The 13355-nt window shown below is 37.8% G+C and overlaps 1 protein-coding gene across 2 annotated transcripts in view; it reads left to right on the top strand.

Annotated features, from left to right (window-relative positions):
- megf6b (multiple EGF-like-domains 6b) overlaps positions 1-13355 on the top strand; it is an 88145-nt gene that overhangs the window by 59967 nt on the left and 14823 nt on the right. For both annotated transcript variants that reach the window (XM_059537222.1, XM_059537223.1), the window contains 13 exons: positions 219-356; positions 433-555; positions 635-757; positions 5661-5825; positions 9159-9290; positions 10289-10417; positions 10504-10632; positions 10752-10886; positions 11588-11722; positions 11961-12086; positions 12633-12764; positions 12855-12983; positions 13103-13234. In XM_059537222.1, the coding sequence (XP_059393205.1) occupies positions 219-356; positions 433-555; positions 635-757; positions 5661-5825; positions 9159-9290; positions 10289-10417; positions 10504-10632; positions 10752-10886; positions 11588-11722; positions 11961-12086; positions 12633-12764; positions 12855-12983; positions 13103-13234 (1728 nt within the window). The remainder of the gene's footprint in view (positions 1-218; positions 357-432; positions 556-634; positions 758-5660; positions 5826-9158; positions 9291-10288; positions 10418-10503; positions 10633-10751; positions 10887-11587; positions 11723-11960; positions 12087-12632; positions 12765-12854; positions 12984-13102; positions 13235-13355) is intronic.

Raw genomic sequence — 13355 nt, 5'->3', positions numbered from 1 at the left:
AGTTATAGAAGTATACGTTTATTATTATGAAAAATGAGAGAGAGAAAATGAAAGTCGTAAGTCTAAACAAGTTTTAGGTTTAGTTTTTGAGGTTGATACCTCAAAAAATTAGCTTTCAGTAAGATTTTCTTTTGGAGCATCACCAAACGTTTCCACTAGATGAAATTTGTTTTCCATTCATTTCCAATGCTGTGTGTGGGTGTGTTTTTCACTCTCAGGCATCGAGATGGAGATTGTAAACAGCTGTGATCATAATAACGGCGGTTGTTCTCATCACTGCGAACATTCAACCAGTGGACCTGTGTGCAGCTGTAACCAAGGATACCAGCTGGACGTCGACCACAAGACCTGCATCGGTAAAGAAATCTAATAAGACCATTTCCTGTTTTAGTCACAGTAAGCATGTGAGGTAAAGCTGTGTGTGTCTTTCAGATATAAACGAGTGTGTAGAGGGCAGCTCGTGTTGTGAGCATGACTGCACAAACTATCCTGGAGGTTACGAGTGTTACTGTACAGCTGGATATCGACTGAACGCTGATGGATGCAGCTGTGATGGTATGACATTCACAGAGAGAGAGAAAAAAAGACATTTACGGAGATTTAGGAATCTAGATCCAGACATGTGTGATTACAGATATAGACGAGTGTTTGGCTGCAAACGGAGGATGTGATCACATGTGTCAGAACAGTGCCGGCTCCTCCCAGTGCTTCTGTAGACGCGGGTATCGTCTCGATGAGGACAGACACTCATGTATATGTGAGTTCTCAGCCTGTCATGAACCTCCTTTCTTTTCATAATTATTTTTAATATCAACAATAAATTAATTTTGAACTCATTTAAATAAAACATTGGGTCCCACTTTACACTGTGTCCCTCATACCTGTGTACTTACATAGTAACTAAATGTGTACGTAGTATGTAACAACAGTGTAAGTACACATTGGTACATAGTATCTACAGCTGTAATGTTTGTGTAACTACACATATGTAACAAGGAACTGAATGATATGTGTAAGTACAAATGTGTAACAAGACATTGGTAACAACACTTTTTGGTAATGAAAGTACAAATGTGCAACAGGACTAACAGCACTTTTTGGTAAAGAAAGTGTAACACTTTATATTAGATTTATCGTGTAATTACTCTGGTGTTACACAGCAGCAGTCAGCAGCCAGTAAGTTAGGCTTTTCATATAAATTGTGGTCTGTGTCCATAATGTTACACTTTATATCAAGTTGACAGTTCCTGAGGGCAAGTACACTGGTATTACAGTCGTGCAACTCCAACTCGAGATCAAACTCCTTCCACTTTACATATCCCCAAACCCACCCATCTCCACCTCCTGGATCACATTTCCACCCCTATACCTACCCATCTCCTCCACCTGGATCACATTTCCACCCCTATACCTACCCATCTCCACCACCTGGATAACATTTCCACCCCTAAACCTACCCATCTCTACACTTTATAGTAGATTTATCATGTAATTACTCTGATGTTACACATCAGCGGCCAGTAAGTTAGGCTTTTCATATAAATTGTGGTCGGTGTCCATAATGTTACACTTTATATCAAGTTGACAGTTCCTGAGGAGTTACCATGTAAGTACACTGGTAATACAGTCATGCAAATCCAACTCTAGATCAAACTCCTTTCACTTTACATATCCCCAAACCCTCCCATCTCAACCCCCTGGATCACATTTCCACCCCTAAACCTACCCATCTCCACCACCTGGATCCCATTTACACCCTTAAACATACTCATCTCCACCACCTGGATCCCATTTACACCCTTAAACCCACCCATCTCCACTCCCTGGATCCCATTTCCACCCCTAGACCTACCCATCTCCACCACCTGGATCCCATTTCCACCCCTAAACCTACACATTTCTACCATCTGGATCCCATTTCCACCCTTAAACACACCCATCTCTACCCCCTGGATTCCAATTTCCATCCCCAAACCTACCAATCTCCACCACCTGGACCCAATTTAAACCCCTAAACCTACCCATCTCCAACCCCTGGATCCCATTTTCACCCCTAAACCTACCCATATCCAACCACTGGATCCCATTTCCACCCCTAAACCTACCCATCTCCACCACCTGGATCCCATTTCCACCCCTAAACCTACCCATATCCAACCACTGGATCCCATTTCCACCCCTAAACCTACCCATCTCCAACACCTGGATCCCATTTCCACCCCTAAACCTACCCATATCGAACCACTGGATCCCATTTCCACCCCTAAACCTACCCATCTCCAACCGCTGGATCCCATTTCCACTCCTAAACCTACCCATCTCCAACCCCTGGATCCCATTTCCACCCCTAAACCTACCCATCTCCACCACCTGGATCCCATTTCCACCCCTAACCCTACCCATTTCCAATCACTGGATCCCATTTCCACCCCTAAACCTACCCATCTCCAACCCATGGATCCCATTTCCACCCCTAAACCTACCCATCTCCAACCCCTGGATCCCATTTCCACCCCTAAACCTACTCATCTCCACCACCTGGATCCCGTTTCCACCCCTAAACCTACCCATCTCCAACCCCTGGATCCCATTTCCACCCCTAAACCTACCCATCTCCACCACCTGGATCCAATTGAAATCCTAAACCTACCCATCTCCAACCCCTGGATTCCATTTCCCCCCCTAAACCTACCCATCTCCAACCCCTGGATTCCATTTCCACCCCTAAACCTACCCATCTCCACCACCTGGATCCCATATCCACCGCCTGGATCCCATCTCTGCCACCTGGATCTCATTTCCACCACTAAACCTACCCATCTCCAACCCCTGGATCAAATGGTTCCAATTATTCTTATACATGTTGTTACAAAATGTAGTTACATATGTCCTGTTACACATTTGTACTTAAACAAACCATTCAGAGGGTTGTTACATGTGTTTAGTTACAGAAATATTATAGCTGTAGATGCTATGTACCAATGTGTACTTACTCTGTGGTTACATACTACATACACATGTTGTTACTTTGACAGGTATTAGGGACACTTAATATAAAGTGGGACCAAACATTCTAGAGAAAACTTTATATGAGAGATTCATCAAATAGGGGAAATTATATTATATTATATTATATTATATTATATTATATTATATTATATTATATTATATTATATTATATTATATTATATTATATTATATTATATTATATTATATTATATTCAGTGTGAGATTTGTCGGGGGGATGCGTGGGATTTCCCCATTTCTGGTCAATGTATCCCTGCCTCTGCTTAATTATTTTTATCCCCGGCGGGGGATAAATTTATCCCCCCCTCAAAGTGATCAGTGCTACTACACTATTGGCGAGACGGATCACAAAACTTATCACGGATCCGTGGTTTGATTAAAGTCAATTTTATTTTAAAATGCGCTACTTTGACTGCCATGCAGCCTCTCTATTTTAATCACTCTGCAGACTTGCTCAATGTCCCTCCCACGGTGCTATCTGATTGGTTACACCTCACGAGTAATAGCCTATCAACACTTGCGAGACGATTGAAGCTGGGTCCGCTGGGCAGTGGAGTTGCTAACTTGGTGACTTTGTCGCTAGATTTAGCGCCTTTTTTCCAAAAAAGCGACTAGCGACAAATCTAACGACTTTTTGGACAATCATTACTTAGTCTCTGAGACTCTCTGGTGCTGCCGTACGAGCGCGAGGTCTCTCTTTCCCAGCGCGAGCCTCTCTCTCTGTATCTGTTGTGTTCAGTGAGCGCAGAGAGGAACAGCAAAAAAATGATATTATGTTGCTTCTAACTCTATTTTACAAGCAAGTATAGCCGACATCAATTGTGTTTTATTGAGAATTAAATTAAATGGCTAAATTAAATTGCAGACTATAGGGAGGCAATACAATATGACGCACTTACGTCATAAATATGCTAATTAGCGCATGACCTCATAGTTCATGTTCTCATGATTTATTTTTATGAATTAAAATGTTTCAAAACAGCCCCGCCCCCCTCTGTTTTTTTCACAAATCGCACCCTGATTATATTATATTATATTATATTAATACATCAAACAGGTTAAATATTCTGCCAGCTAGAATGATTTTGAAAAATAACTGAATCAAAAACTATCATTAAAGTTGTAATATATATATATATATATATATATATATATATATATATATATATATATATATATATAAAACAATAATTAGTGTATAGTTTGTTTTTAATGTAAAGGTCTGTTCTGGTGTTAACTGACTCATTGTTGGGAAGTGATTTAATGTAAAAACCTAATTTAGTTTATTCAAGGTCATAAAACTGCATTTTGCAATGATGTGATCAGATCAGATCTTCATTCCTTGACACATTTTAACATAGATAATATGATTCCATTTGATTTAAGTTTTCACGATTTTAAGTCGTAAAACACCAAAAATGAAAGATGTTTGACTGAAATTGCAGATATTCAAATATAGTTTGTGTAATGTAACATTACTGAGCAAACGTAAATACCATGACTTAGGTGCCCTTGAGCAAGGCACCGAACCCCCAACTGCTCCCCGGGCGCCGCAGCATAAATGGCTGCCCACTGCTCCGGGTGTGTGTTCACAGTGTGTGTGTGTGTTCACTGCTCTGTGTGTGTGCACTTCGGATGGGTTAAATGCAGAGCACAAATTCTGAGTATGGGTCACCATACTTGGCCGAATGTCACTTCACTAAAGGCTAATTAAATTAAATGTGTGTGTGTTGGTGTCAGTGCTGGAATGGGCTAAAACAATTAGTCAACATTATCAACAACTTGTAGACAAATATTTTTGTTGTTGAATAGCTTCTTGATATCATTTGACCTAATGTACTGTAAGTGCCTGCAATAACACAGTTTGTTATTTGTTACAGCAATCAATTTCAAATAAGCTCTTACTTATTGACTTGTGCTACAAATGCCATCCAAATTTCCTGCTTGAGTTGAAATTCTTTGATTTCTCAATAACAAAATAAACATGCAATAAAAATGCCAGCGGTGAGAAAACAAAAAGCATCTTATCATAGTGATCATGCATATGTTTGTATGTATGCGTTATACAATAGATTGCTTTAAAGCAAGCAGTTTAAAGAAATAAACATGAAAAAACAATGTCAGTCTTGTTTTAAGTTAGAATTAATACTTTACTGTTTTGATGATCATAACACTGTCAGGTATTTTAATTCATGAGATAATGCTGTGAATAAAATGGTTTATCCAAAAATAAAATGTCTCATAATTTACCTTCATTTTATTCCATATCCAGAAAGGAGTTGTTAGGCTGAATGATGTGTCAGTCAGTTACTTTTTCATACTATTAATTAAATGATGAATAAGACCATATCTCTGCCATCTCATTTTATGTGCCAAATATGTTTATTTGTATTGTAAAAAAAAAAAGATATAATAATTGCAATAGTATAATAATAATATACAGTAATTGTTTTTGACATTTTCAAAAGCTGAAGTGATTTTGAATATGCATAGCTTAATTTTTTAACTACAGTAATTGCAAAAGCTGAATAATCAATCAAAGCCTAGTGATTATTCAGTGAAATTATTGTTGATTAATTGTGTTAATAACCGTTAGATTAATTTATTATCAAAATAATGGTTTGTTGTCCTAGTGCTGGAGGAGTCAGTAGAGGCTTTGAGCAGTGGTCAGATGGTGGACAGACCCCGACCTCAGCTCACTATTCTGCAGGACTATGAGCAGATCCTGGAGCGATATGACGACTATGAGGATGACACAGGAGAACTGCGCGCTGAGAGCACATTAACTGAGAAATTCAGTAAGAGGCAAAGTTTTTTTTCTTGTCTTTTTTGTTTCTTTAAAATATATCTCTCTATATTTTTATTATTATTATTTTATTTTTTTACTTTGATGTTTCTTTAGGTTTAGTCATTTTAGAATAAATTTTTTCTAAATTTAATTTAGAATAAAAATAAGAAGTGTTGCTTTGGCAGCTAGCTACTGGGGTGCCTCAGGGCTCAGTTCTTGGACCAATTCTCTTCTCTGTCTACATGGCATCATTAGGTTCTGTCATTCAGAAACATGGCTTTTCATACCACTGCTATGCTGATTACACTCAACTCTACCTCTCATTCCATCCTGATGATCCGATGGTAGATGCTCACATCTCAGCTTGTCTAACAGACATTTCTTGCTGGATGAAGGACCATCACCTTCAACTTAACCTTGACAAGACAGAACTGCTTGTGGTTTCAGCAAACCCATTGTTTAATCACAATTTCACCATCCAGTTAGGTACATCAACCATAACTCCTTCAAAAACAACCAGAAACCTTGGAGTTATGATCAGCTGACTTTCTTAGACCACATTGCTAAAACTGTCCAGTCCTGCAGATTTGCTTATTCAACATCAAGAAGATCAGACCATTTCTTTCGGAACATGCTACACAACTCCTTGTTCAATCTCTTGTTCTGTCGAGGCTGGACTATTGCAATGTTCTCTTGGCAGGTCTCCCAGCCAGTTCTATCAAACCTTTACAATTAATCCAGAATGGGCAGCAAGATTGATTTTTAATGAACCGAAAATAATGCATGTCACACCTCTGTTTATTAATTTGCACTGGCTACCAGCTGCTTGCATTAAATTCAAGGCATTGATCTTTGCCTACAAATCTACCACTGGCTCTGCACCCCTTTACCTAAATTCATTACTTCAGACTTATGTTCCCTCTAGAAGCTTGCGTTCTGCAAGTGAACGTCGCTTGATTGTGCCATCCCAAAGAGCCACAAAACCACTTTCATGAACTTTTAAATGTTTTAAATGTTCCCTCCTGGTGGAATGACCTCCCCAACTCAATCCGAGCTGCTGAGCCCTTAGCCATCTTCAAGAATCAGCTAAAACACATCTCTTACATCTTTATTTCACCCTCTAACTCTAGCACTCTCTATCAGTTTTCTTAAAAAAATGTATTCAATTGTTTTCTAATCTATCATTTTTTTAATTTACTTAATAATGTAAAAAAAAAAAAAAAACCTAACCTAGTACTGTGTTTAAACTAACTGACTTGTTATAGCATCATTGCTCTTTTGTTGATTGTGATTGCTTCTATATCGGCCTTATTTGTAAGTCCCCTTTGGATAAAAGTGTCTGCTAAATGACTAAATGTGAATATAATATAATAGTTACTGGGCCAGTTTTAATAATCAGGGCGAATTAGCGTGAGAGCGCAGTTCCAAAACAGTGCTGCGAGAAATTTCTGCGAGTGATTTATTAACAATGCACAAATGAAAGAATACAGAATTCATTAAGGTCAGGCGCAAAAATAACTGTGTCCACACCTTTTCAGCACTAATTCATAACTGTGTGTCTTTAGTAAATCCTGACAGTACTATTATAAAGCTAAAAGACAGTTTGCGCTAGCAAGTTAACAAAAAGGTTTTGCTACTACAACCCGAATTCCGGAAAAGTTGGGACGTTTTTTAAATTTTTATAAAATGAAAACTAAAAGACTTTCAAATCACATGAGCCAATATTTTATTCACAATAGAACATAGATAACATAGCAAACGTTTAAACTGAGAAAGTTTACAATTTTATGCACAAAATGAGCTCATTTCAATTTTGATTTCTGCTACAGGTCTCAAAATAGTTGGGACGGGGCATGTTTACCATGGTGTAGCATCTCCTTTTCTTTTCAAAACAATTTGAAGACGTCTGGGCATTGAGGCTATAAGTTGCTGGAGTTTTGCTGTTGGAATTTGGTCTCATTCTTGCCTTATATAGATTTCCAGCTGCTGAAGAGTTCGTGGTCGTCTTTGACGTATTTTTCGTTTAATGATGCGCCAAATGTTCTCTATAGGTGAAAGATCTGGACTGCAGGCAGGCCAGGTTAGCACCCGGACTCTTCTACGACGAAGCCATGCTGTTGTTATAGCTGCAGTATGTGGTTTTGCATTGTCCTGCTGAAATAAACAAGGCCTTCCCTGAAATAGACTTTGTTTGGAGGGAAGCATATGTTGCTCTAAAACCTTTATATACCTTTCAGCATTCACAGAGCCTTCCAAAACATGCAAGCTGCCCATACCGTATGCACTTATGCACCCCCATACCATCAGAGATGCTGGCTTTTGAACTGAACGCTGATAACATGCTGGAAGGTCTCCCTCCTCTTTAGCCTGGAGGACACGGCGTCCGTGATTTCCAACAAGAATGTCAAATTTGGACTCGTCTGACCATAAAACACTATTCCACTTTGAAATAGTCCATTTTAAATGAGCCTTGGCCCACAGGACACGACGGCGCTTCTGGACCATGTTCACATATGGCTTCCTTTTTGCATGATAGAGCTTTAGTTGGCATCTGCTGATGGCACGGCGGATTGTGTTTACCGACAGTGGTTTCTGAAAGTATTCCTGGGCCCATTTAGTAATGTCATTGACACAATCATGCCGATGAGTGATGCAGTGTCGTCTGAGAGCCCAAAGACCACGGGCATCCAATAAAGGTCTCCGGCCTTGTCCCTTACGCACAGAGATTTCTCCAGTTTCTCTGAATCTTTTGATGATGTTATGCACTGTAGATGATGAGATTTGCAAAGCCTTTGCAATTTGACATTGAGGAACATTGTTTTTAAAGTTTTCCACAATTTTTTTACGCAGTCTTTCACAGATTGGAGAGCCTCTGCCCATCTTTACTTCTGAGAGACTCTGCTTCTCTAAGACAAAGCTTTTATAGCTAATCATGTTACAGACCTGATATCAGTTAACTTAATTAATCACTAGATGTTCTCCCAGCTGAATCTTTTCAAAACTGCTTGCTTTTTTAGCCGTTTGTTGCCCCCGTGCCAACTTTTTTGAGACCTGTAGCAGGCATTAAATTTTAAATGAGCTAATTAAGTGGATAAAAGTGTAAAATTTCTCAGTTTAAACATTTGCTACGTTATCTATGTTCTATTGTGAATAAAATATTGGGTCATGTGATTTGAAATTCCTTTAGTTTTCATTTTATTAAAATTTAAAAAACGTCCCAACTTTTCCGGAATTCGGGTTGTATGATTTTAGCTTTAGTTTTAGTTAGCTGTAATAACCCTGATGAAAATTAGCTTTTTTTTTTCTTTTAATGGGCGAATCCTGTCTCCTCTGGTCTGTGCAGTTTGTTTGAACAATTCGTTCGGCTCCGACTGCAATCTGTCGTGTGAGGACTGTGCTAATGGAGGAGTGTGTAACAAACACAGAAACGGCTGTGACTGTCCTGACGGATGGACGGGAATCATGTGTAATGAGAGTGAGTTTCTCTGAAAGACCCACAAATATAAATAAATATTTATATTTAATCATAAATATATCAGTAATCACAAAATGAAAACTCAGACTTGATTACATATACAGAAAGTAATTTCACAGGTGAAGAAAGATTTTATTTTTTGATTAAAGATGATTTAAACAGATAAATCATTTACAATAAAACCTGACACATTTAATAAGATCCCATTATAAACCTGTAAAGCCTGACATATGAAATATTAATAAGAAAAATGTATGCAAAAAATTAGATTTTTGCATATGTGGTTTTGTTAAGTATCATATTTGTTTGATAGTTTGATACAATAAGAATAAGGATCTCAAACTATTCAGAGGCCCAAACTGAGCAAAAATCAGCAATTTGGTGCAGATGCTGATATATTCAAAAAAGTAATAAAAAGATGAAATGCTGATAACTTGTTCTGTATAAATCAATAAGATTGATCTTTATAACCGCATAACAGATTACTTACATAAAATGATATACAGTAAATATCGGTTGTCACTCTAGATCTCCAAAAATATTTATTAGCAAGATGACTTAATGAGGTGTAATCTTAGTAAGATGATATTTAAATGCATAGTTTTATGATCAAAGATCTACAGTTTTAAAGGTTATACAATATGGAAACTTGTTTCCACCATTAAATAAAAACATAAAAAAGGTAATAGTCACTTTTCCCAGAATTGCATGATATGAAGTTGCAATTGCACGTTTTTCTATCTTGCAATTCTGATTTTACAATAAACTAATTCATGTTATAAAGTCAGAATTATGTGATATAAAGTCAGTCTTTTATTCTTCAGCATTAAACTCTCCTTGCAATTATGAATTCATAGCTCAATTCTAAGAAAAAAAAAATTGTGCATCAAATATTATACTGGGTTATACAGGGTTAATTTCTTAAGTGTTTATCGTACTACATATTTCTAAAAGCTCTCTCTTGTGTGTGTGTGTGTGTGTGTGTGTGTGTTGTCCAGCGTGTCCAGAGGGCTGGTTCGGCAGGTACTGCTCGTTGAGATGTAAGTGTAAGAACGGCGGTGTGTGTGATCCGCTCACCGGGAGCTGCCGCTGTCCACCAGGGGTCAGTGGAGAGCTGTGTCAGGACGGTCCGTTTGCAGAACACCTTTACTTTATGGAGAGATAGACAAAATATAAACCATTGATAATATTGATATTGATGCAATCACTTCAGGTTGTCCCAAGGGTCTCTATGGGAAGATCTGTAATAAGAAGTGTAATTGTGCTAATAACGGACGGTGTCATCGCACTTATGGGGCGTGTCTGTGTGACCCAGGACTGTATGGAAGGTTCTGTCACCTACGTGAGTGCTATACCTTGACATTTTATCTACACTGTGCTTTGTGGCGTAGTTAAAAACAGGGTCCATTTGCAAAAGTACATTAGATCTCTTATTGCTTCCTGTCCCGTGTGTTCATGCAGCATGTCCTAAGTGGACGTTTGGCCCGGGCTGTTCTGAGGAGTGTCAGTGTGTTCAGCAGAATACCATAGAGTGTCACCGTCATCATGGCACCTGCGTCTGCAAGCCTGGTTATCGGGACGACACCTGCAAAGACGGTCTGTTTGCATAAGAACATCTGAAGTGTCACCTGATGCAAATGCTTAACTCAAATTCAAGGAAAAGAACTGTCAAAATTATAATCTTATTTGATAAAATCAATCATTATATAATTCAATAAGATTAATAGTATTAATAATTATTAAACAAGATTAATAGTTAATCTTTTTTTATTATTTTAATTTTGCTTTGAAATGCTTTAATGGAAAATGAAAAAGGAAAAGCATGCAATCTTTAAATAAAACAAACTACAATTATTTTTATATATATTTTTATTTTAAAATTGCAGTCTCAAAACAAATCAATGAAATGCACAGTTGATACACATCATTTTAATATTTTTTTATTTTACTGAAATATGAAAAAAAAAATCATGCAGTCTAAAATTAAATAAAATAATAAATACAATAAAAATGTGTAGTTGATACATGGCATTTGTACCATTTTTTCTTTTAAATTGGCTTTGAAATACTTGAATGAAATACAATGAAAATAATTGGAAAACATAAAATAAAAATGTACTAAAGACAGCTTAAAATAAAAAAACATTTATATGTTTATTAATTTTAAAATCTGAAAAGTTGCATTTGAAATTAAAACATGTTATCTAAAAATTAATTAAATTAAACAAATTAATAGTTGGAGATGGAGATACAGTATACGATATGATCTGACCAGTATTCTTTGTTTTTCTTGGCAGAGTGTGAATCAGGCTTCTTTGGCTCTGGATGTGATAATAAATGCTCCTGTCCGGCTGGAGTGACCTGTGATCATGTGACCGGAGCGTGTCAACCACAGTGTCCAGCTGGAAAGACAGGAGACAAGTGTGACCAAGGTACAATAATAAAGTCAAATAATAGATGCAGTACATGACATTCATCAATCATTGGTCAGATAAATAAAGTCATATTAAAAATACATATATTGTTCATATGGCATTAAAGCCATTAGAGCTAAAGTATTCAGTGCATCAGTCACTGATCAGATCAATAAAGCTGCATGTAGAAATTGATTATGCTTTGATTTGTGCTTCAAATGTTCAGCACGAAATAGTTTTGCCATTACTGTGATAGATTGCGTTGATGGAAGGTTTGGGATTGGCTGTTCTCAGTCATGTGACTGCTCAGGGGCACCATGTGACAGGATCACTGGCCAATGCCTGTGTCCCGCTGGAACGTTTGGAAAACATTGTGAAAAAGGTAATATTGCTGACACCAACATGCCATACTTATATTGTTCTGTAATTTAATATTGTCTTCACATCTATAGAAGAGACCCCTAGCTTATAATAAAAATTTTTTACAGTAATATTTATGGTATTTTAGTACTGTAAACTTATAAGTGGCTCATAGACAAAATGATCATTCTGCCTGTTGTCATGTTGTTTAATCCCCTCATATTGTGTTAAAAAACATCGAAACATAATTACAAGTATAAATAAAATAATTATATGGGTAGTTTTTTTGTGAAAATGTGAATATAAACTATTTTATTTACTCATTTATTTTTATTTTAACATTTTAGTTTTATTGTTTTTGTTGGATCCAACTGTCATCACAGCATTACAATTTTGTACACGCACTCAGATTCAAGAAAAACAAGCTCGGTTAACCAGGATTTCAGACAACTTAGACATGTGATGTGGGTCAAATTGACCCAGGACATAATATTTTGAGTCAAATTGATCTCTGGACATAATGCTGTCCAGATGTATAATCCAAACACACTCTGTATTTCTGCATCAGAGTGTGCAGAGGGTCGCTGGGGTGTTGGATGTCAGGAATCGTGTCCGGCGTGTGAGAACGGAGGCCGCTGTGACCCTCATGACGGCACATGTGTCTGCGCTCCTGGATTCATCGGCAGATTGTGCCAGAACAGTGAGTGAATCTCTGCTCTTCTCAAACACACACACACACACACACACATCTGTCCTGTATGTGGTGTTTGGTGAATGTGTCTGTGTTCAGTGTGTCCCTCGGGACGCTTCGGTGTGGGCTGTCAGCTCAGATGTGCCTGTGATAATGGAGGACGCTGCCATCCTGTAACCGGACGCTGCTCGTGTCCTCCAGGCTGGACGGGCCACAACTGCAGGAAAGGTCAATTTGATTTCTTTTTTTTTTATAGTGCAGTTATAAAACAATAATGGAAATGCATATGTTATTATCTGTACCTTTACTCAAGTGTTTGACTTGTGATCTTCGTCCACTGATGGTAGCCTGTGACACGGGCCGCTGGGGTCTGGACTGTGTGAGTGTCTGTGACTGTGGAAATGGTGACGGAGGGTGTGACGCTCAGACGGGACGCTGTCATTGTGAGGCGGGCTTCACTGGACCACGATGTGACCAGAGTGAGTCAAACACCTGCATGCACACTTTCAATATGTTGTATATTTACCATTTGTTTATGGTTTTTATTGTTCTACATTTTTTTTTAATCCTTCTATATTCCTGTTAAAAAAAGGTTACAGT

Source organism: Carassius carassius, chromosome 44, assembly GCF_963082965.1.
Source record: "Carassius carassius chromosome 44, fCarCar2.1, whole genome shotgun sequence".
In the NCBI taxonomy this organism is placed as follows: domain Eukaryota; kingdom Metazoa; phylum Chordata; class Actinopteri; order Cypriniformes; family Cyprinidae; genus Carassius; species Carassius carassius.
The sequence above is the reverse complement of the archived record's forward strand: the minus strand, read 5'-3'. Positions and strand labels throughout refer to the sequence as shown.